Source organism: Cydia strobilella, chromosome 16 (assembly GCF_947568885.1).
Source record: "Cydia strobilella chromosome 16, ilCydStro3.1, whole genome shotgun sequence".
Classification (NCBI taxonomy): Eukaryota; Metazoa; Arthropoda; class Insecta; order Lepidoptera; family Tortricidae; genus Cydia; species Cydia strobilella.
The window spans coordinates 15,067,909-15,094,186 of NC_086056.1; the positions used below are offsets into that span (position 1 = coordinate 15,067,909).

A 26,278-nucleotide genomic window follows, 5' to 3' on the forward strand; every position below is an offset into this window, starting at 1 on the left:
GGTTAAAAAAACAATAAAATTAAGTATGCGAAACATGATATGCAACGCGTGCTAATAGATAAATAACTGTCTCACCTTGATAATAAGGTTCTTTTTTTATTGACATTATCCACTAGCAATCATAGATGGAATAGTTTGTTTTAACTAGACATCGTAAAAATTAAGCGATGCTTGGAACTCAAAGCTGTTATAATGTGTGCTTTAAGTAGAACGATTAAGGCATAAAATAGATTGTGCATAACTTTTGTTTAACAGCTATGTCAGTTAGTCCTTAGGGCTGACGCAACCTTTTTGTCTAGATGCATAGACAAGTGATAAACGCTAAGTAAATCATAATATAATTGTCGTTTACATTCCATTTTAACGCAGCTGATTTAAAATTTAAATAGTATTGACAGTAAAGTAAGAAAATTATGCAAAGTGGCAATGCAACTAAAAGCTTAAGCTTTTGCCTCTCTTCAGAGAATAAGTGATCAGTTTCATAAGAAAAAAATAGTATGATTGATTTAGTATATATAATATTCCAGTTAGTAGATTGTTTAATCAATCTATCGACTAGATTAGTTAACTTTAAAATGACAACGTACAGGAAACATTTAAAGTAACGCATCAGACGTCAAAAGTAATTTACTAATAGCTTAACAAAAATATAGTTGGTCAAGCAAATCTTGTCAGTAGAAAAAGGCGGTAAATAAAAAAAAATGTAGGCGCGAAGGGATCTCGCCCCATAGAAAAATTGAATTTCGCGCCTTTTTCTACTGACAAGATTTGCTTGACCAACTATATATAATCCCCTAAATGTAGAACAATAAGAATGAACAGATACTTTAGAATTTGAGCTGTAGCGATATACATATCTCTATTTGAGAAAAAAAAACAAAATGACAGATACTTTATGAGGGTTATTTCTCCGCTCCTCTTGATGCTGACTGCACGTAATTTATTTACATACCTAACTACCTATTTTGGCTCAGTGATCCAAAGAGAATCTTGGCCTCCGAAACGAGAGCGTGCCACCTGTCCCGATCCTGCGCAACTTCCTGCCAGTTACTGACGCGAAGCTGCAGCAGATCCGCCGTCACACTGTCTTCCCAATGATACCTGGGCCGACCCACCGGACGGCTACCAGTCGGTCGTCCCAAGAACGCCCTCTTGACAGCCCGATCCTCTCCCATTCCGAGTAGGTGACCAAACCGGCGAAGTCTGTGGGCTTTCGTTTCCCCGATGATATTGGTTTCGGTCACTAACTCCTCGAATTCCTCGATCTCGGCAATTTATTTACATAGCCACATTTATTGCAGCCATACTTCTATTATCACCTTTCCGCACTATCCTGACACTGCTATACCTACCCAAGCCTAACGACTAATAAAAACTTAACGCCTTATATCACGGATGGGGTAATCGTCTTAACGGCGCAGCATTTAACCGACTGCCCTGAAGACTCATTATGCCACCTTTATTGCGCCGTATAATTCCTCTGGCCCTCTAACTGACCTCCCAATGACCCCCGAGGGAACTGTTAGTGTTGGTGGGATTGTCACTGTTATAAGTGTAAGAACTATGGTCAACTTTGATTTTATTTTATAAGCATATTAAATCGCATTTACAATCGGGTGTAACGCGAATTTATTTTGTTACCTTTATTTACCGAAGAAAATCACATTTCTTCTACCCTAAGCTTTTGCACTTTTCGTCGGGTAGTCACACAAATCTATCTTTTGACATATTTTGCTGAGACGTCAGTTAGCCGCGACCACGACCTGTGTCGAAACGTCGGCAAATAAAGGTAACAAAATAAATTCGCGTTAGACCCGATTGTAAATGTGATTTAATATGTGTTCAAAACGCGAAAGTTTAAAATGTTATAGTATATTAGTATAGTCTTATTTTTATTTAAGAGTAGGCTAATGCAAAACTGTAGTTTCTATATTGAATTTTACACGTTTTAAAAGGATAAAGATGGCTTTGTAGAGTTTCTTTTAGTAGTTGTACGTATGTACCTAATCGTAAATTAAGTAATTATGGTTTACCTCAAAGAGATGTTTAAAAATAAACGTTGTACCCTAAATTATTATTATATTAATTATTATAATTTCGATGCTCGCATATTAGTTTGTTTTGCACAGTGGTACATTATTACAGACAACGAGGACAAAAAACGTCTAATCACAAAAGTGGTCACAGTCCTGAGTCCACTTAGTTAAAAAGGTCTCCAAATAATATGTCCGGCCAAATTGTAGGTTATAACAGCTGTCAAATCGATGACGCCTCCGCCATCTTGTAAATTAATAAATCAAACATCAAAACTTGCTAGTGACAAACCTCACATCAAAAATTACAGGTCACAAATCGTCACACAGCCGGGCCATAAATCAACTTGAATTCTTTGTCAAAAAAAACTGAAACTAAGCAAATACCCGTCCCGTCTACCTGCCCTCGTATCTTTTGAATACTTTTCTTGTATTAAAATAAAATTTCTGAACGCACGGATTTCGGAGCAAAAAACGTAAGAAAAACGCTCCTTTCATGCTCCTTCCCGCTTCTACTGATAATGGCGTCCTGCTTTAATGGGGATGACGATACGCAGGCCAAAACTGAAGCGTCATTTAGACATTTTTGCTTTTAAGTGTCTTAGGAAGCGGAGGATTAACGAATTGCTTATTAGCAAATGTATAGCCAAAATACAGCAATGGATGGAAATAAACGCATGGAATAACAAAACGTTGCATTATCCCTTTCTATTCATTAGCATAACCACCCCATCGGGTAGTTCCACATAAAGCCACCATCACACGTTGCACATTTCGACGACAAAGCGCAAAGCGTTAATACATTCCGTTATGAATAATTTTCAATCATTTACATATTTACTGGGTCCCCTGCGAACAAAAGGAACGTCCCACGTCTAAGTTCTTTTAATTCCAGCACAGACAAAAGGTAAACAACCAAACCTCATTTTATAGACCTTCGTTTATGGCCATAATATTCAGTAGGAGTCATTTTGTTAAGAATATTTATGGCATTTTTTGTACGCTCCAAGGAGAAATGACTGATATTTGACGTTTAAAAGTATAAAGACATTTGTTCATTACGCCGTTTTACGGCCGGTAGTAAACGGCGATATAGTTATATTCGCAGTTCGCACATCGTTGTCGCGATGTGTGATCGTCGTGTCGTCATCGTCTCGTCCCCGCCTCGGTTCCGCCCGTCACACGCGCTCACTATAAATAAAATTTTGTAACAGGAACGCGTCATATTAATACACTATAATTTTAAATTCCGAACTACTTCAGTAGCGGCTCGACCGGCCAGCATTTTTTCGATAAGACAAAAACGAAAAAAAAAAACACCTGCCTGCGCTCGGCTTCATAAAAAGTTATTAAATAGGAGGCGACTTAACTAAATTACAAAACTCGACCTTTGCGCATTATAGAATAATTTACCATTAAAGCTCGTCTGGAATGCGCTCGATTCTAAGTCATATACTTGTGTGTGACAAGCTTCAGAATCCCGTGCCCCGGCTGATTTATTAAAAGTCTGACGAGATCGATCAGCCGGCATCTTAGGTAGCGTTTCGGTGCTTTATTTTATCTTATAAATAGATTTTTTATTACAAATTACAGGGTACCACGTTTGGTAGCGATTTTGATGCCGTCACTTGTGTCTCGCGTATGGTAATAAGCACCCTTTAAATGGTCAATTCATTATGCGCTTTAATTTGTGTCTGATAAAGTTTAGTCTTCATTGAATCGCGTTGAGATTCCTCAAATGATCTGCAGCTTACGAATTTAATGTCAGGTTCCGTAGTTTTTCCGTCTCTCAGGTAGCTTTGGAAGACAAACTCTTTTCCGTAAGAAATTCGGCATTGCTGCTGCTGCTCTATTATCGAATTCTCACGGGCAAAAATAATATTGCAGGGTTTATAGTAAAGTTCTCGGCGTGTGGACGCCGGGCGCCCTGCGCGTCACAAAAGGACTTACACGAAGGCATTTATTCAATTACACAAACAATACTGTATTTCGACCGAAAGTGCACAATGCGTAGCATAAAGCCCCAGGTAAGTGAAATGAATAGAGAGAACGGCGATTGTCGTCAGACAAAGATTTTAGGGACGAGTCAAACGTTACGGTTGTTTATTTTTATGAGACATAAGGACAAACGGGAAATAAAAACTCCTTAGAAATAGTTTTTGAGTTAAATCGACGGGATGTTGGGGCCGTAAAAATGGCCGCTCGCTCCTGATTCATATAGATACATTTTGCGACGCATCCGACACCTACCATTTTGTCAGCGACGCATGGTTTTTATGGTGATATCAAATATAATGGGGACATTAAGCGTGCCGAAGCCATACCAAATATCTAACAGATACATTCGGTGAAAATCTCTCACATCATTGAATTCAAAAGCAAAAATAAAACGAAATCTCGGTGGGAATCAAATCGGCATCGAAACAGGTCCACAAAAAGCGTATAAAAACAGTGAAAAAAATACTTAAAATTGACCATTTCCACCCAAGACGCGATATCAGCCGATCGGGTACCTTATTAGCATTTAATTCGTGGTAAAAAGTGGGGGTTCACGGGTCGCTGCCCCCCCAAATGACGGACTTCCTCGCCGCCGGCGGGGGAGGGTTATGTGTTTCATGTAATTTTGGTTCTGAATTTTTGATTGGTTAGATTGGAGACCAATTTTGGGGACTTTTAAGTACCTACTAAGATATAAAAACGATAGCCGTTCGGGCGGGCCTGTATGGAATAACAAACAGGCACAAGATACAATTATCTTGGAATAAAACGAGGAGCTCAAATAGACTCGTGTATCTTTCTATACTCAAGTAAGTTTGTGTTATTAAATTAATAATAAAAATCAAAGAATCGTTAAATTTCTAGGACAGAAAAAAATGTTATCGTTAATCTTAAAGCACCTGCTCTAAAGGCCGGCGTCGACTTATCGCCGTGATCTACTAGTTTTGTTTTATTTCCTTTGTGGGAATAATCCCTCGGGTATTGTCATTCGAAGTATAAAAAAAAACTTTTATTTAAACTTTTTTGACCATAGACCACGAAACTTAGATCACTTAAGTACATGTTTAAATCAAAATGTGACTTTTTCACTAAAACCAAAGATAGATATAACTCCGTAATAGATGGATACAGTCTAAGGAAAAAACGTGCCTCGAAAATCAAGAAAATTTGATTCTCGTTCAGAGGGCGCTACTAGTTTTGGCCTACAGTTGTATAGATGGCGTTGACAGTTTCGTTTGTTATTTAACAATTTAAACGCATATCAGTGAAAGAACATGGGTCAAAATCATAAAAATAATTAATGCAAATAAAAAAAATCATTTATCTATATTTAAATACATTCTATCGTATTTTTATAAATCTTCATTTTTAGGTTTAAAGTGTGTCGACAGATGGCAGTGAATTTACTGGGGTTACAAAATTTACTATGACAGTAACGCTCTAGTATCAGTTACTCTATGCTAAAACTAAACACGAGTGTGACATAAAACGGGTAATAACATAAAATAATGACAGGGTCAAGAATGATAGCTATTACGTAGTGGGCGGAATTCAAACCCGCTACCTCACGTTCACCATTAGCCGTACCGTGGTTATTACCGTTTTTTATCTACGTCATAACGTCAAAATTGAGAATAAATACTGGCCGAAAATAACTTTCGTTTAAGAATGCAACGTGTTTTTAATAATATTTAAAAATCGAACTGAAACGTCAATTATTCCTCATAATCAATAATTCTTAGATGACATTTATGACCCAGAGATCTTAATCGATTCCATACATTTTAATGCCATCCGTTTAACTAAAGGTCAAAGGAATTTACACCTTATCCTGCGGCGTTACGGTCATAATTTACATGGTACTGTGTAACGGAATGCATGCATTTATTATGGAAGGTTTAGTTAAAATGATGTTATAATTGTGAAGTGAGACAAGTGACATGCTGCTTGTTATAGTCACGTTCATACAAATGTACACCTTTTTTACCTTATCCTAATAAAATCACATGCAAATATGTGTAATGAAAATCGTAATGACTATTTTCTTAATGTTAATCTGAACGCGGCTAGCCGCTTAAGCCATATATATAGTTTACCAAAGTCATGAATGACAGTTATGACATTGACATTGATGATTAGCAAAATATGAAAAGATTGTTCAGTACTATAAGATAGATGTGATTGATTTTGTGTGAAAGAAATAACAAAACCTGAAAATAGAGGCTTTAAATGTTGTTTCTTTTATCTTTACAGAGAAACGCATATTTCGCCTTTGTTTTATTCACAACAGTGAAATATTATTTTTATTTATAATTAATGACACATGTATTAATGACACTGAACATTTTCAAATTTACACATGATGTGGACGTGTCTAAATTGTCTAAATGTAAATATGTAGATAAAATAGAGTTGTTTAAAAAAGAAAAAAGCTTAATTTCTTTACGGCGCTTTTGCTTCTCCGTGGTCTCATACGAATCGGTGATGACATTTAAAAGCGTCTCTGTAGTGCCATCAAGGCCATGCAAAATCATGTTTTTTTCACATTTTTCAGAACAAAGAAAACTGTTCTGCTCAATATGTTTATCATGAACTAAAGCAGACCCACTTTTATTTCATATAAAAAACAAACTATAACATTCTCATAGTGAACAGTTAACGTTTTCATATCTAGCACTTGATATTGTTATTATATCCAATTAATAGGCTGTTCACATTAAACTAGATACGTTTTATTTCTTCTATGTGGGTATATAAAATTTACCGCTAACTAAAATCATTTAGTACATCAGTTTAACAAACCATAACTTTACGCAAGCATTGTAAAATGTAAAGTAAAATCTTAAAAAACTACGATATTTTAATAGCTTGATTGTGAGGTTTTTGTCTATTTAATTTTGATTGTTTTGCCCGCGCCTCGAAACACTGTGCGAGCGTTTTTGTGAAACTTTATTATGTGAAAACTTGTGTAGCTTTTAATATTTCCTTTGTTGACTTTTTTTAGTATATTGCTATCAGCAAAGACGACGCATAGTGATTCAAAGCAGTCACAAATATGGACAAAATTATCGTGGCAAAGATATAAAAGTTTTTTTTATGAAATTTTTTTAAACGCTCGTAAGTTCAGGTCAGTCAGCTTTTATAAAAGGTTGAATGAGTCAATAACATAAAAAATCCGTCCAGCAGGCGGTGTGATAGCATCGCATATCCGGTCAAACTTCAATGTCGAAAAAAGCGCTTCTTAAGTATTCATGATTAAGTACCGCAGAAGATGCGCGTAGGCATCTATCTTCTTAAGGAATAATGTGCATTACCACAGTCTATAAAACAATACAGTCATTCGACGAAGCCGTCTAGACAGGGCAATCGTGATCGCGCGACCCACCCCTCGCCCCTCGCACCCGAGCTGCATACATCGCCATTGTTAGTAGCTCGGTACTACTTACAGGGCAAGCGTGTCTTATTAATTGTCACATATTATTTTGGACAGTTATGTAAAATACTGTGACAACCTGACAACCCTACTGTGTTCTAGTGTGGTTTCGACATTTACCCAAATATCAAAGGCGTCGGTCCACTGTTACTTTTTACACTGTGGCATTACAATGTATACTATACTCTTCATCTTCTTCATCATCTTTAAACAAAAGCCATTGTCTCTTTTATGCGAGCGGTCGGCCATTGTGGGTGAGCGCGGCACGCGCCGTGGCACGATTACAACGAACAGATTACCGTCTTAGACGAAAAAGCCATTTGAGATGATGAAGAATATACGTTTCAATCCAATATGAACCTTTCATAAACCAAATAGTAGCATTTCGTTTTGGGTCATTGCTTTCTCAAACAAAGTTCATCCTAATCTACCTATTCTACACGGTTGAAACTAAAAATAGTTTTTTTTAATGGTTGCCCTTGCAAGACTATATGCGTTTAATTAACGAAAGTGCGTGCTTTAAAGGCTTGATAAATAACAGTTTATAAATCAGTTGTTTTGAATTACGACTGAGTAAGAGAAAATATTGGCATAAATCTTTCTTCTTAACGAGTTTTTTGTATGGATGGTTGTTGAAGAATGACTTTTATCAAAATAGTTAGTTTTTTCTTAAAATAATACATTTATAATATTACTTTTAATGATGTTGTCTTTGTCATTGCACAAATATGGCTGGTCAAGCAAAGTTGTCAGTAGTAAAAGGCAGCTAATTTAAAAAATGTAGGCACTGACAAGGTTTGCTTGATCAACTATAGTTGCGATACAGTTGTCATTTTTCCATTTTAATTAATAGAATTGATAAAAAATATGTCAAAACATGGATAACCGTGTATGTAATTATGGATCAGTGCCCTATTTAATGTAACAAGTTGCAATTTTACAAGCATTCCAAAAGCAACTCAAGCCTATATTTTTTTTGTCAATGGTCAAGAGGTCAATGGCATCAATACTGGTAAAATGTAAAATTGTAACTTAGACGGACCGAGAACGCCTGGAAGAGCTATTGGTCCATGAAACACCTCATGAAGGGAGACCTACCTCTATCACTCAAACGTAGGCTCATGGACATGTGCATACTTCCAGTCCTCACCTACGGTGCTCAGACTTGGTCTTTGACGGAAGCTCAGAAGTCCAAACTCGGGGTTTGTCAGAGAGGTATGGAGCGCAGCATATTAGGTGTGAAACTCGGGGATCGCATCCGGAACACCACGCTGCGCTCTAAAACCCAAATAATAGATGTAGCTCGGAAAGCGGACAAGTTAAAGTGGGACTGGGCTGGTCATGTCTGCCGCATGCCGAATGACTTGTGGGCCAAAATAACCACAGAGTGGGTGCCCCATGAGTCAAACCGGGGATCCGGCAGACCTCGTCGGCGATGGCGGGATAACTTGGACTCCTTTTTGAGCGACTGGCCAGATGTAGCTCAAAACCGGGAGGAGTGGAAGAAGAGGGGGGAGGCCTTTGCCCAGCAGTGGGACACAATAGGCTCGTAATAATAATAAATAGTGTTATCAGTATGCGCATGTTTGTAAGAAGTGTGAATATTGTCGCCTCTGCGCTTTTATTCTCTAACGTGCTCACGCGCACCGAACCGAGCGAGCATTTTATTACACGTCTAGCATTACCACCCGGCTGCGCTCGCGCTGCATTATAAATCCAAAACACACTATACACACCATAAACTTATATTACATGCAAATCTTCAAATTATTCATGTACTTTTTTTCTATGTTCACAGATACGCCAAGAGAAACCTTATTATATAGCGGACCCTGAAGTAGACTCATTAGTAAGTATTATTTAATTTTATTTTAACAACAAAAAGAAAAGATAAATTAACCGCGAGGGATCAGTTTAATACGCCATAAAGTAGTGAACATTTTATAGATCGCCTCGCCTCCGGCGACCAAGTAATTTACGATTTGATTAGTTAAAAAGCTGTCTAAAATTAACCACAGGTAAACGAGATATATTTCTCGGAATAACAAAATAGAGTAATACGAATAAAAAAAATATATTGTCACTCATAAAAAGCTGAATCGCGCCGTGCGCCTCCCGCGGCTAGCTGGGACAAAAAGTGAAATAATAAAAAGATGGCGGCCACCCACCGACGCCGTTCGACACGGATACTTAACCGATTTTTAACAAATAAAATCTTAGGCATTACGAATCGCTGGGCAGCGGGGGCGACGCGCTCAATATTTTGACTTTGTTAGGGAAATCGGTGCAGGCGACTGCGCTGACGCACTGCCCGCGCCCGCGAAAGCCCACGTCCCAAACACACATGAATTCTATTGTCACTGCAAAACTTGCACTCCAAGCGAATCTATATGAATATGACCATATAATTCATAACAAGCACACATAATCGAACACCATACACAGTATACACACACTGGCGTGCTTGAAACTAGTGCGCACTGCAGGATAAGAATAACAGCCCTCATATCCTACATTACGTCAACGTCGGTACATACAAAAACCATGATAACCGAGTTTAACCAGCGCGCAAACACAAACTAAACCGAGTTTAAAAACAGTAGCCTCAGCGCCATAAACTAAGTCTTACCTGCACTGATAAGCATCATTCATGCACAGATAACACGCCAAAACAAACGCAGCGGCATCCGGGCACTCGACAAACTTTAGAAAAATAGCTGGATAAGTTTGTGTCGTGGGTTGTGGCACCGGTGTAAGTTTGCACAGGCAGCCTAAAAAAACGTCAAAAAGTTGTAGTCAAAACATTCGTCTTAAGTATTTGGACTGAGGTGTTGCGGTCTTGTGATTGTTTTAGCCCTAATCGTAATTTCTCGTATCGTATAAAGATTTAGGGCTTATTTAGACGGCGCGCGAACTTGAATGTGCGAGTTTAGTTACATTGCGGATTATAGAGGTTACATCCAATTTGGACCCGGGTATGTCCATAACCTACGTCCGGACCCGGGTATGTCCTTAAACTATATCCAAAAGAGAGGTATGGGCACTGCGAATGACATCTCGCTTTGTGTGGTAGGGCACAGGACAGCGGATGTCATTCCAGATCTAGAGCAGAGCCCAACTGGGGAAGTACCTCCACCTTACAGAAATCCGCAGCCAAATAACACTAGACCCTACTCATAGTGTTGTGTTCCTGCCGGTGAGTAAGGTTGCCAGAGCTCGAGGGAGAGGAGTGTTAGGGTCGGCAACGCGCATGTAACTCCTCTGGAGTTGCAGGCGTACATAGGCTACGGAGACTGCTTAACATCAGGCGGGCCGTATGCTTGTTTGCCACCGACGTAGTATAAAAAAAAAACTGACGACCGATCAAATATCGCAACTTAACGAAATTCGATTGCTTGTTCTCGCACCGTCTGAACGAGCAAACAACGAGAGAGTCGTTTAAGAAAGAAACTGTACTCAAATAGTTGTACGTTGTACTGTACTCTATTTCCCAACAAAAATGATTTAAGCTTCTTTTAGGGTATAGTGATTAGGCTTTTACTGAACCAATGAGCCTATTTGCCACTGTCGTCAAAAAAAAACCAATTATAACTTTCGCGTTTTGAACACATTCACATTTACAATCTGTGTCGAAACGTCGGTAAATAAAGGTAACAAAATAAATTCAAGATAGACCCGATTGTAAATGTGATTTAAAATATGATTTGTCCGTAACATCTTCAAACTAAAACCACTGTCCAAATTGCAATTTCTTCTCAAGATTTATTCCAACAAAACCCGAAGTACAAAAATTCTTTAAGAACGCGCCAATTGAGTTTTCAACGAGTATTTAACAAGAAGTAATTTGGGCCAATTGAATTAAGTTCCTTTGTGGCCACATGTTTCCCTCGAGCGATACTTTTGTGACCAACTGACAGACACACATTGTTTACGTTTACATAAAGGCAGTTCGGTTGCAAGGTGTCCTCGTTAATTATTTTAGTCAAGGATACAATACTATTCAAGCTTAGTCTTTAATCGACTGAGTAATGCGAGGTCTTATAGTCCACTTAGGGTGAAATTTCATGTTATTGTCCAAAATTTTTTAGTTGTGCTTTGTAAATTTTCAGAAATATCGATAACCCATACTTCCATAATTAAATAACATCAAAAAGTAAACGAAATTTGCAACTGGACCAAGTTTCAAACAGTAAGAGCATTAGATTTTTTTCTAATTATTCTATGGGCCAGCAATATCAGTTTATATTCATTAAAATGGTAATTTCTCACCTTATTTAAAAAATCTTGGCGAAACAGCGCTTACTGACCAAAAAAGTGTTAAAGATCTAATCGTTGACCTTTTAACAAACATTACAAGCACTATGTTTGCGCTACTGTTTGCATAGTTCACCTCTGTCAGACACAGATGTTTGACACAACCAACACAGATGCTCCCGCGCAAACAGAACACAACATATATCATCTATACTATACTCTACCCAGTACAACTTGATCTCTAGTTGTACAACAACTGCCAAAATTCGAATGTCATTCTTTATACTGGTTTTAGGCGGTAAGCGCAGGCGTTCGATCCGCGCATTGACACTATTTGAATTTGGAATGTTGGTTTTTCTGTTTAAATAGAACGTTTGTTTCTTTAAGTAAGAATCTAGTGGAGCTGTTATACCTATATATAGTGGTGTCTTGTGTTATTTTTGGGCTGAATTTTTATATCTAGACAAAAGTCTGGCCTGTTTGAGAAAATGTATAATCCAAATACACTTTTAAGTAGTTGTCTATAAGTTTCTACAATAAATGTACCGTTACTTGCAAAGATTACCTCCAAAAAGTTCTAGTTTTCTCTATGATTGGAAGGCAAGATGGTAGACACTTCAATAAGCGTCATAAGTCTTGGATCTGATCCAGCCACTGCGTCTACGGTCAAGTAACATTGGAACTGCCAATGTCAAAGTTAAGCTTAAAAATACCAGAATACATAATAGCTTTGAAGAGCGCAACGCCCTTTCACCACACCATGGATCCCATACAAGACAAACAGGAGCAAGTTTACTCAGAGTTAAAACATATTTTTATCTGTTCGCTTATGTCAACGTGTCTGAGCAAATGCTTGAGGGTGGTAGAACCTTCGAACCCGAAGAAGCAGCCGCAATCAAAACCCAATCTTAACGCGTAGGCGTTAGAATTTAGAATTGATGTAGATTCTTATTGGAGTTAGTACGGTTTTGTGTGAGATATGGATTTAATTGATATTGCCTTTGCAGATGTTATGCATGCCTGGTAGCTTCGGGTTATGCCAATACGTTTTGTATTCATGATTTAGGGCGTGTATAGACAATATCTACAGTTTAATGTGTGTTATGATCGCTCTTATCACGTGAATACAAGATAAAATTCGTAGAATCTTTCAAAAATTGTTGTTAACGTAGGGCGCCAGAATAATGAGATGTGTCTCATAAAAGAGGATCTCGAAGATCGTGCGAATGCGAACTGCGATGTAAAGGAAAAAATGGCGGAAAGCAGTAGTTATGGATACAAACATAACCGCCATTATAAGATAGAAAAAAAGATATATAGGCATTAGGCATCAACTTGTTAAGTAGTTGTTAAGTAGTCCAGTGGGGATATTAGTATCAAGACAAACAAGCAATTAAAGTCATATAAAAATGAGTTATGAGCTTTACGGCGCTATCAAACTGATTCAACTCGCATAATTGGCTTAATCGTCTTTAATTACCAAAAAACTATACTAATTACAACTGTAATAAAACATACAGATTTGAATTGTAACGCATCTTCAATCAGAGATGCTATTAAAGTAGCATTAGATACATCGAATTTGATTGCATCTCCAAATAAAATGTTTGATACTATCTTTGTTTTTGTACGTGCTATGATAGTTAACATGATATAAAAACTGATCATGTACAGATGTACACAGATATTATATTGAGTGATTGGATACAATATAACGTACGTTTGCTCCTATAACAATTCATCTGTGTAATCTTTTTCATCTGCCACGGTCAAAGAGTCGAGGGCCAAAACTTTTTTGGTACCTAATACGAGTTAAGGTAAAATGCGATAAAATAAAATAAACGGGCTTAGAAGCCTAATTTTCGTATTTTATATCCTTATAAGCATGTTAAAATCTTTTACTTCTTAAAATCTGTATGATGAAAGTCGTACAAAATTGTCAACTTGTCAACTTTTCACAGAAAAGTTGCCGGTCTTTGAGAACGTTTTTGACTCTCAAACCGATGAATTCGATTTTTTGAAAAGAAGTTTTTTTTGGTTGGAACCTAAGTTTTAACAATACTTTTTTTTTACAGATGGTGCAAGCGATACAAGTTTTACGGTTTCACCTATTAGAATTAGAAAAAGTAAGTACCAATTTATATCAAAGTGGAATACACCTGGACCGGGCCAAGGGAACCAGTTCCCAAAAATATCACCTAACATTGTCCGAACATGATACCGCTTCGATTATCAGGCCGTATTCAAAAGCGGCGCGGACGCAGCGACGACGGGCGAGCGGACCAATGAAATGAGAGTTGGAGATCTTAGGGCCACCGCACACTAGCTTCATTTGAGCGTTGGCATCTAGTCAGCACTATGGAAAATGGTGTCGCTGCGCTGTTGCGTTCGCGTCGAGGAGCAGCCATAGAGTTGACGCTGACGCTCGGGAGACGCTAGTATGGGGTGTCTCTAACATATTCATAATATGCGTTGTTAGGCGTGCGGGAGTGCACTTATACTGGATACTCCAAGCTAGTACTTGTTAAGCAATATAAATGACACACACCGATCCCGAGCCCTGATAGGGTATCGATCTCCCAACCGGTCCACCTTCTGTTTTAAACATTCGAATTTCGAAAACTATATCGTATAGTCAGGTGTGCGGTGAATGGGGCGAATGTTGTCGGTTTTTTGACGCCGATTCGGGCGAGTCCGGTTTTTGTCCCGAACTTATAACGGTAAACGCAAGGAGGTTTTTGCTATCCGCAATCAAATCGTACTATCTACACGGGATTTAATTAGTCGCGTAAAATTCAAATGCAGCTCCTCTGGAATTAATTTATATCAATATTATGGTCACGTTTGGAAACTAGTTTCACTAACGTCTATATCGAGAAACGAGATACCTCACGACCCCACAGCGGATTCCGTAAATACTGAGATAGGAACCGGTAAATTTAGTGTAGGAAAAACACAAAAAAGTGTAATGAGATAATGTAATGCGATACTTCTGTACGAATTGCTGGTTGGAGAGATAAAAGCGGTTTAAAAAAGAAGCATTCGAAATTCAAAATTGTGGCGCAGCGTAAGAAACAAAACGTTCGCTCCTAGAACCGCCATACCTGTCTCCGCTATCGAAAAAATGTTTTTTGCTCTGTGCTCATATCCCATACACGTCTGTTTGTATCTCGTCTGGGTTTTTGTTGAGGATAAAAAAAACACGCCGTTAGTTGGATCCATTTCCGCTCCACTACGCGTTCACAGGTGAAGGTTTTTGATCTTAAAACTAATAATTAAAAATAAAAAGAACGCCCGCCCGACTCGCGCACAATGAGATCTTGTTAAGTGCACTTTTTTCCCCACTTTGCTGTAATTACTTCACTTTTTGATAAACATTTTTATGAGTAGCGTTATAAAAGGGTTTATTGTGTAAAAAAAATGTCAAAAGCTTTAATGATTTGTAATGAGCTCAAGATTTGGAATCAAAAACGTTATTTAATTTTAACGAAAGAATCATGTTTACATTATAATATCCAATAACGTTTTTTGATTTATGCTTTCAATATTTTAAATATCGCCGCTGGCTGGGATCGCGGCTAAGTCCTTTTTCGTCGCGCACCTGATTGGCCGGCGCTGGGTATTTTAATGTACCCATGGCGTTCCCTAATTATGTTATGTGATAGACGCTTGGGTTCCTTCGGTAATGTGCGCTGTGTAAAAAACCTAATTTTAAAGATTTTAATTTTCGAACGCATCTGAGCATCTGACGCTCGTTAGCTGTTCCAAACGCGTAATTAAATTCGAACACGCTATTTTTAATTTAAGTGTTTTTAAAAGTTTAAATTATAAAAGAGCCGTTATTAAAAAGTATAGTTTGTCAAAGGACTGTCTCTATTCAAATATAGACAGAGAGAATCATACTATCTTTGTCTTACACTAGTACTAGCACCCAAAAGAAAAGGATGAGTATAGTTTGTTTTGTTCTTATTTACCTACTGACAATTTGGTTTGACCAACTATAACAAGTTATACAACGCTTCTTGTAGTTTTTTTTTAATATTTAGATTGTACATCGTAAACGTTATCTGGGCGACGTGGCTAAGTGATTTATGACAGGTCAGATTTGTTGGTTTACGGGCCCGAACCGAGACCGAACTTGGGACCCCGTTTACGACACGTGGTTTTATAACTTTTTATTAAGCCTCTAATGTTTTGTTGGGTTGCCACTTGCCAGCACAGGGCTGGGTATATTAAAATAAATTAAAAATGACGAACTATTTTTTAATACAATCGTAAAGTCAAATCTATAATAACAAATCAAGGTATCGTTAAATTAAAACTAAATGTCAGTTTAACTTTTTAAATCACATGCTAACCAAGGCGGAGTGAGGTGCCAACCGATTTGAATGCGATGCGGCCCAAAGGACCGGTTGTTTATTTTTTATAAAAATAAAACTGAGAAAGAATCCGACCCGGCCGCGTTATGCAATATGGCGCGGGATTTACATAAATATTGCCAATTTATATTGGAGCATAATATTGCCAATTTACGTTGAAGTATAATATTGTCAATTTATTTCGGGATACATGGCATACATGCCCTTGCAAAAAAAACTAAATGTTAGACCCTTGTCATTTAAATCTTCCGTTTTCAAAGCAACGCTGCCCGCTTATTACATTTTTGTTTAATTCAAGGAAACGGCATATTTTGGATTAATATTGCTTGGTGGATAAAATAAAAATTGAAATCGATTGCGATTGTATATAACAATAAAATAGTTTTTTTTAATAAAAATATAATAACTTTCGGAATTGTCTAGTTTTCATAATGGCCCACAATATCTTCTTTGCCTTAAGGTTGACTAGTAGATAATGCTTTTGTGGGCTTAGGCTTTGTACTGTAAGGTTTTTTGTGCAGTAAAGGCAATATGCACTTTGTTTCCTACATTCAATATTTGCATTCAATGGAAAAAAATATACATATACAATATAGGGACATTCTTTATAATATGTATGATATTCTTAAAATGATGACACTTCAGATCGCAAGTGTATCCAAATCAAAAATGGCTTAAGTAACTACAAAACTCACAGATGATACAACATTATAACATTATACAGCTAAAGCGGTCATTTAAAACCACAACGTCGTAAGTCAATATAAAAAGATATAGAGATATGACTCTTTGGATTAGGAAGTAAGGATAAATCTAACGTGGCAATCAGAAACGTCGCCCGTCGCATTAGCAAAGGAAATGGCATATAACGGTCCCTTTTAGCCGGCCGTGACACCGATCGTGGCGAACAGCCCACGAGAACTGGGAAAATAGAAAACTTGGAGAAATTGTAGAAAAACAGTATCAATACCCCTAGATTACAAAATGCAGCTTGAACTGACACTATTGCTGACAATTTGAGAATAATAAAAAAGTAGCGGCGCCAATTACCCCACAACTTTGAATTTTAAAGATTTAATGTAATTGTAGGTAGAGGCGATAAGCACGTTATTCCATTACATACCATGACACTAGGCATATCTATGGATGGAATGGGAAATATTGCTCAAATAACCGGCCATAAAGAATAGGGACTTAACTTAGATCCCAAGTTCAAAAGAGCGATAGAAGCCCGACTTGAGAACGTCTATGTCTATACCGCCATTATATCAAATTACATTCCAAATTTAAATAAAAAGTTTTCGTTCAGAAACACCCCATATCTCAATCCGTGAGTCGCTCATTCCAAATTTAAATTTCTGGAAAGAGTTTGATGTTCGAAACGATAATCGTCTCGAACCCGACTGTCGGAATGCCGTAATATCTCATTAAAAGCATTACCTGTTAATAAACAACGACTTATCAACGACCACGACGCGATCAACTTTAAATTCTTTGCTCAACTACTCACGGCTCAATTTCTCTCAGCCGCGACATTTCGTTATGGTCTTTCACAAATTGTTGAGAAAACAGTTCCAAATTTGAATCCCCGAAGAGTTACGATGTCAAATCTTAGTCGCTGTCACTTAAATCGAAAATAGTATCGGCGTCGGTCACAAACGTAGGATTATGCTCGAAAATGTTTGATTTTATTTTGAACAGTGTGTTTACTCTGTCATCCGTGAGCGTATAAAAGCACACTCAATCAAGATTTTGACATTGACAGCGCTCGGTTCGCGCAGTAGCGTTTATCCGTTGTAGTGTCAATAAAATTCTCACAGCCATAAATATGAATTTCAACGGTCGGTTGTAAAATTCAAATTATGATAAACAAACTGCAGCGCGTGCGTGCCGATGTGTAATTTACAAAAACCTGTCGATTAGGAAATTAGTATCCCGAAGACATAATTAGCTGTCAACGGCGGGAGCACCGTTTCCGCTTCCGCTGCTCGGTTCTATTTTCGAAATCCGCCAAGACGTCGTACGTGTTCGATTTTCATTTTTCGTCCGTTTTCGATTCTTTTTTCGAGCGGGTCACCTGCCAGCTTTATTGCTCCGTGTAAATGCTATCTAAAGATTTCGTTAGTGTTTTTATTGCCTCATGTTAATTTCTAAGCTAATTATGCCTATGAAAATGTATACAGCGAGCGAGAAATTAATACGCGCTTGGGGGCCGAAGACTAAAAAAACAGTAAAAATGAGTTTCGTGCCGTTTTTATGATTCATTTGGAGTTTTTACAAGTGAAGCGACAGTTGGCCGAGCGTCCAAATGTATTCCCTTTGTTTCTATTGTATTGTTTTTCTTGTGTTTTTTTCTTTAGCTTTGTATGCTGATATTAGTTTAAAGGTCGAACTTTGTATCCACAGTTATGAATTAATGAGTAACGGAGAGAAATTTAGACGTCACTTTGTTTGACACCGTTTGATCGGTAACACAATAGTTACTTAAATATAATTGCTTTTGATAAATAGGATGACATTCAAGTTTCACATAAATTACGTATTGTCTGTCTCATTATTTCAAACTAATGCTAACCATTTTACTTTAAAACAGACGTATACAAACGACTGTGTTGTTTTATCTTAGAAGAATTTTAACAAGATACCGATACCATCTTTTGCAGTATTTATTTCATCTAATAGATTTTATAATGTTCATGTTGCATACCCATCATCAAACTTCATTTGGAAATCTATCCAAGTTCCCGTAGAAATGACTAGAAGAAAGATATATCCTCGAGATTTTTAATTTACTAGTGTATCCTGGAAGCAGTACCGCCTTAATACAGAAAGACCGTCAACAAATGACAAAGGAAGGTTTAAAATCTCAGCATTTAGAGCGATAAGCTTCAGATACTCCGTACATGCATTAAAATAGCCAGATCAAAATTGCATTGGCTACACAGTCGAATATAGGCCTTTCTGTTTTAGCGCGGTAGTCGGACAGATAGATTCCACATCAACGTCTATGAGTATAGGATAGTAGTAAAGCAAGAATCAGCATCGTCTCCAACGCCACTTTCTGCGCAGGTCCACGAGTTGTGCGACAACTTCTGCCACCGCTACATCAGCTGTCTGAAGGGCAAGATGCCGATCGACCTCGTGATAGACGAGCGGGAGTCCGCGCGGCCGCCCGACGCCAACGGCGAGCGCTCCGCCCCCGACAGCAGCCACGACGGAGCCTCCACCCCCGACGTCGTGAGTACCCCCTACAATAGCAAACCCCATCTCATTCAGAGGCGCGATCCCCAACTAGCACCCAGCTCTACTACGAGCTACCTCGTGCACCCCTGCTCTTAGTTTGGCCATTGCAAAAACGAAGTACGTAAGGGGGTGCTCGCATTTTAGTTAGATTTTCCGCCTCCCTCGCTTTTCATTGTACGCTCGGCCTCTGAGGGCGTTCGTTGGCAACGCTCCCAGAAAGCCTTAGTTTAAGTTCCTTTAGAACAAATCTTCGTTTTTGCAATTGGCCAACCTCTTTTCACTGTACGATTCAATCTAACACGTTGAATTTACATTTAAAATCAAAATTTTCACGTAACAGTGGAGGGGTGAAATCTGGTGCGATCCGACGAGTTTGAATTACTTTGCGGTGAATGTTCTGGTTTATTGGATTTTGCGTTGCGTTGCATTCGGTAATTTTGGCACCGAAATTTATGTATACGATTTAAAAAAACATACGTATAACGTTGATTGTAATATGTGTATACTAATAACTTAGTAAGTAATGAGGCGTTAAGACCGCGAGGCCGCCGCTCTAGCGATACCGCGCCTACTTTTGGGCCTGCAACATGCTATTGGCAATATTATATTGGCAATATTTCCGGCAACATGTTTACGAGCAATATTAAATTCTGACGGTATTACATCGCAGATCATGATTAATTATTATAATATTGCTAAACTGTCATTGGCAATATAACCGAAACAATATTGCCGTGTCGCAGGCCCAGTTAGCTACGTGTTTCAGAGCTTAGAATAAAGAAAAACGTAATTAGATGTATTAAAAAAAAAAACTATTGGAAAACGAAGTATACGTAAAAAGATACAATTTTAACTTGCCTAAGTGAGAATAAGGTTACTTAAGAGTTTTAAATTATTTTACTGGGTAGTTGCTAGTGTTATTGTTTGGCTAGTACACATATAGGTATCGTGGCGTTTCTCTGAAGAACATAATTTGTGTTTTTTCATAATTAGCGTTTTTTACCAGCGACACATAAGAGAAAAAAAACGCGGCGATTTTTACCGATTACTCGTGTATAAAATCGCTCAATTGCTTGTCAAAAACGCTAATTGTAAAAAGGCATTTCGTTTCTTAGAATTTCATCTTGATAGCGTGTTTTCGAACATATGATAGGGAGCTATAAGTATGTAATTCTATAAAACAATGTTTTTTTACGAAACGCCCGAGAATCACATATACGTAATAGTGGTATGTCAATAGCACGTTTTAGTTAGTGAGATGAAAATACGTATGCAGTATACGCTAGGTGTTAAGGCTTGCCGTGGTTTGGCAGCGTCGCTTCGTTGATTTGACGAAAATATACAATTAAAGAATATGCCTATACCTGGGGGCCTAGCCAAGAAAACAATCGTTCGCAGAGAAACGAAACGCTATCTGTCTCTATCGCAGTAATATGGAAGGATGATAGAGAGACAATAAATTGTGTTTTTTTTTTCTGCGAACGATAGTAATTTTTTCTCGGCCCCCTGCTGTAGTAATGTCGATTCGATTTTATATCGAGCGAACTTTTTATAATCGAGTAACCATTTAGTGATGTCCCTAAATAGAAGCTTTCAATAAGTGATGTCGCTAAATGATTAAACGCTAAACAGTAAGCTCGATAAAATATCGTATCGAAAAATACTACGAATCAGCTTGGCATGTCTAGCTTAAGTGATACTTAACTACATAAAGAAGTAGCAGGTACTAGTAAATATTCTTAGGTTAAATGTTTTAGGGTAAACTAAACTAAAACCTGCTATATCTACAATTCTACAGTTTATCGATTATTCCTAAAAAAAATCATAGAGGTAGAAATAAAACAGATATACCTACCTAATACCTGTTGATACAATATGTGCCATTTTCAACCAAAAGGGTACTTATTGTCGCTTGTCAGTAAGGCGCTATTTTCATATAGCTTCAATTAGAAATCAACCTTATCGACAAGCGACAATGTGGTGCCTTTTGATTGAAAACGTCATATGTATTTCAAATTTAGAAGTATGGTTGCTTTTATGGAGGTATGGATCACCAAACCATACGGTTTGGTGGTGTATACACACATAAAACCAATGAAAATCGGTAATTTTCTATGATAATTTTCATAATTAAATGACCCCTTTTAATTTCCAAACAAATGTATGATAATAAAAATCACGTAACTAGTCACATAATTGTATATTTTTGTCAAACAACTCGGCTGCGTTTGAAAGGCGGTGTAGATCAGAGGGGCTACCGCGAAAACCGAAATTCGCAAATTGCGGGGATTTTTCTCTTTTACTCCAATGTAGGCGTAATTAGAGTGACAGAGAAAAATGCCCGCAATTTGCGAACTTCGATTTTCGCGGTTATAGCCCTGTTCTCGTTCTGAGAAGCTTGTGGCTTGTCGTCTGACCTCGTGAAACGTTAAGAGTAAGAGTGGGACGGAGAAGCGTCTGTCTCGCTTGCTGAAAATCAGTTATCCAATCTTCAATAATAAATAATCAATTTCCAGGATGAGCTTGAAAAATTACCAGTATCATCAACAGATTATTTGTGCCATTTTTAACCAAAAGGGTACTTATTGTCGCTTGTCAGTAAGGCGCTATTTCCATATAGCTTCAATTAAAAATCAACCTTATCAACAAGCGACAATGTGGTACCTTTTGGTTTAAAACGTCACATTTGATATCTTAAAGTGCTTTTTCACAAATCTTGGTGGTTCTTTAAAAGTGAATTGTCATGACAAAACTTCAGGACGAATTCGATCTTATCAAAAAAAATTACGTTTTGAGAGAAGAGAAGATGCCTTGTAGGTATGCTGGACCAAAATTGCTCAAATCAAAAGCAAAATTTTGATCCTTCTTCGACCCACTTCTTAAAGAGTCCCCGGCAAGCTCGGTTCTCCATACATACGTAGTTCCGCTCTCATTTTAAAACGACTAGCTAGATTGCACTGAAACTTTATACTTAAAATAGGATAAGGTATATCTATGCCTGTAATTAGTTTATGTAGCTTCAGATACCATAGTAAAAAAAATACAGCGAATTTAAGTTTTTCATACAAAACTTGTTTTTGCTCTATTTCGTTTGTTTTATATACTAGCGCTATATAAACTAATTACAGGCATAGATATACCTTATGTATGTGCAATTCATTACAATCCAACACGTAGTTTTAAAATGAGAACGAAACTCCGTTTGTATGGGAAGGACTCTTAATTCGAAATATCACGAGGTTCTCGTTCAAGACAGATCGAATAAATGTACGCGTTACTACTAGCTAGAAACTAAATGCTTAGAATTGTTCGATCATTTCCGAATAGTTAACTTCTTCACATTAAAATAAGGTTTATTTTACGTTTTTACGTTTGAATTTGGAATTTCGTAACGGTTTTGACGGTAGGTGCACTCGTAAACGTCCCGTACAGTTGGGATACTTTAAATCTTCTCAAATGATTTTTAAGACCCTAATTTGTTAAACAAAAGCAATTGTTTATTTTGTGCGAGCGGTCGGTCATTGTCTCTGAGCGCGTGCCAAGGCGCGTGCTATTGTGTCTAACAATGGCACACAATGGCCGACCGCTCACTAAAAGAAACAATGGCTTTTGTTTAACAAATTAGGCTCTTAAACGTAAAAATCATTTGAGAAGATGCAGACTATAGCACTGTTGTATAAAAGGATTCTCTTTTTGAAATGGCGGAGGAGTAGACGCAAACATATATAATTTTTTTCTTGCGCAAAAGGTTTTTAGAACTTTTTGAGGTTGGCATGTTCTGAATCGTTAGCAGTATCGATTTTTTTGATCAAAATCAGATAATGCTAATATTATTTGGCAAGCCATTTCCATCACTAGAAAAAGGCGGCAAATTTAAAAATTGTAGGCGCCAAGGGTTGTACCTTGTGCCATAGAAAATTTGAACTTCGCGCCTTTTTCTACTAAGAAAGTGGGTTTTTCCAGAGTATAATTGTGCATGAAAAAATTAAAAAAAGGCGTTTTGTATAATTGGCTCCTGTACGGACTAGGATGAATTCTCGGTTTTGTTTAATATTGCTTATAAGGAATATTTTGGGCGTTGAGACTGATTGATTGTTTTGTTTGTGTTATATATTATTATTTGAATTTCCCATATTGTTAATACAAGCCATACTTAACTATTGTAAGCGTACAGCCGTACCACGAGTTGACACTTAACGTTTACATTAGCGACTGCGTAAACTCGATCGCATGTATTGGTGCGATAGAGAGGGAATGTGATCGAGTTCGCGCAGTCGCTCACGTAAATGTCAAATGCCAACTCGTGGTAGCCGTGCTAAAGTTGAAGGGGTATATTTTATTCTATGGCTATAAAGTTATTTTTGTCTGTATATGAGTTTCTTTAACATAATATGTAGTTGGTTGTCTAAGTTAGGTTTTAGAGTAACAAATGTAGGTTTCTTATGATGTTTGGAAACTTATTTTCATAAATCTAACTTGTAAATGTATTAATATGCTATTTGGTGTACGTCCATCTTGTATGTCAATGTGATTAATTTTATAACATTATTTTCTGAACGGATTAAACAATAAAATGTTCTGTTTTAAATTAAATTTGGCAGTTTACTTTATAGTATTTATACCAACAGCCGCTCACATAAGAATAAAAATTAAAATCTTAACTTAGGTTACTATTAAAGACAATATTTAGAAAAAATGAGGTTGAGGTTGAAAGAGGGGTTGAGGTTGAGGTTGAGTTTATAGTTTAAATAGTAGTGTGTCTACTTGAAAATACACAAATTAAAATATTTTCATAGAAAATAATTTAATGTAAAAATGAGGTTGCTCTGAAAAGACAGGGACGTACAACCCGGTCACAATATCTGTGCACCTGACCTCGTGACGTCATATCGGCGGTCTGGGTACGGTGTGAAAAAAAGTTTTTTCGAGAAATGTGGAGGTGTAGCGGCAACGAAGATGCTAACCGTACTGTCGCACCGGGGAGTGCGCGGAGAGGTGACAGGGGAAGCGGGAGAGGCGCCACATTCCAGCGAGGTGCACAGATATTGTGACCGGGTTGTAGGTTACTATTAAAGACAATATTTAGAAAAAATGAGGTTGAGGTTGAAAGAGGGGTTGAGGTTGAGGTTGAGTTTATAGTTTAAATAGTAGTGTGTCTACTTGAAAATACACAAATTAAAATATTTTCATAGAAAATAATTTAATTTGTTCTTAGAGTAAAAATGAGGTTTGCTCTGAAAAGACAGGGACGTAGGTTCGAATTCTGCCAGGAAATCTTGTGGTCATTTTATCAGTTAGGTATAAATGACGTATAAAGAGGAAAATAGCCATGTAGCTATTCTGTAAGCTTTCAAAAGCACTCTTAATATGTCTACCTTTCAGCAACACTAAATTTAACAATTCCACAGATCGTTAAACGGAATCAAGGAAACTAGCAAAAATATACACACACAAGTCTACATAATAACAGCCATACATAAAAGCTCACAAAATCCCACTCACGCAGAACATTTCCTGTATTTAATAGACTCGAAAATTTCACAACTTCCTCAGAAAATTCGGCTGGAGTTTAAAGTGAAACCTTTGACAGCCGCCTCGAGACGCTATAACGCATTTTTATCATGGATCCCGTCGTGGGGAGACTGGGGAGGAAATTGTTTCTTTATGGCTTACGCGTAGACTGCCTTATTTAGATCTCGCATGTGGGGATCTTCACTTCACCGGCCCTGTGAGGCTGAGGGCCGGTACACAGAATACAACCCGACTGCAACATGACTGCACGCCGATATTGCAGTTGGCGTGCACTCGTCTGTATCGGCCCTGACGCGAACGAAGTCGAAAATACTTTCTTCAAATTGCATGCAGTAGCCGTCCTGATTGACTGCGCCGCATCATATTAAGGCATATGGTGAGGACCGAGTTATAGTTAGGTACTTACTCCGTTGGCCCAGCGTCCCAAAATGAGACTTGGCCTCCCAAGACAGCGCCACTTGTCTTGATCCTGCACTAGTTCTCGCTAATTGTTGACAGTTCGCACAGATCCGCCTCTATCATGTCGGTACAGCGATACCGCGACAGTTATAGTTAGGTAGTTGCATAAAATTTAAAGTCATAATATTTATCTACCCATAGTATACCAGCTTCAAAATATGACATCCATTTGTGTGCTCTAGACTCATCTCAGCCGTGGGAATCGTACATTACATATATGACTTCTTTGCATTTTAAACCACTTTCCATGTTTAGCCCTAAAAGTTTTTTTATTGATGGATGTAATTGAATTGTAAGCCATAAACGTAGGCGAAATTAATAAAATAAGCTTTCGCATTCTCATACTAAATCAATACTCGATTGCCAACGCGTGGTGACCGCGAATCATCTTGCGCCATCTAGTGGCAGAGTGATCTGTGAGCTTATGGCACCCTGCGCGCTAATCTGTGCGACCTGGGCCGCCAATCTGATATTTTATTTATTCTTTATAGTCTGCCATTGACGGACGATTGGGGAGAATGGGGCTGAAATAATTGGTTCCAAATTTGAATTACCTAATACCTATACACGAAATTGAGTTGTTTAGCTGTTTGGTGGTTTTGAACGTTTGAAATTGGCAGTCAAAGTTTAAATTGGCTGTGTCTTTAAAGACATTATTAATTTCTATTAGTAAAGATTTAGTCGTTAATTAGTATAATTACAGTACTTTTACTTTACAGTTATTTCTGAATTATTTATTGACGTGATAACGTCTGATAAATCGATGAACACCGGTAGCATGCACGAAAAAGTGTCACGTTGTGGACAGATCTCCATGGTAACGTTGTGGACATATCTCCATGGTAACTACGGCCAAAAGCAAATAAATGTTAATTTATCGAAAAATTTGTATTTTGCAATTAACTCCTTCTTTGTAATATAAAATAATGAAAATTCAGTGATAATAA

The 26,278-nt window shown here is 37.6% G+C and overlaps 1 protein-coding gene across 1 annotated transcript in view; it reads left to right on the plus strand.

Moving 5' to 3' along the window:
* LOC134748148 (homeobox protein homothorax) overlaps window positions 1-26,278 on the plus strand; it is a 333,582-nt gene that overhangs the window by 46,871 nt on the left and 260,433 nt on the right. The window contains exons 4-6 of the mRNA XM_063682855.1: window positions 9,263-9,313; window positions 13,794-13,844; window positions 19,167-19,334. Coding sequence (XP_063538925.1) covers window positions 9,263-9,313; window positions 13,794-13,844; window positions 19,167-19,334 — 270 coding nt within the window. The remainder of the gene's footprint in view (window positions 1-9,262; window positions 9,314-13,793; window positions 13,845-19,166; window positions 19,335-26,278) is intronic.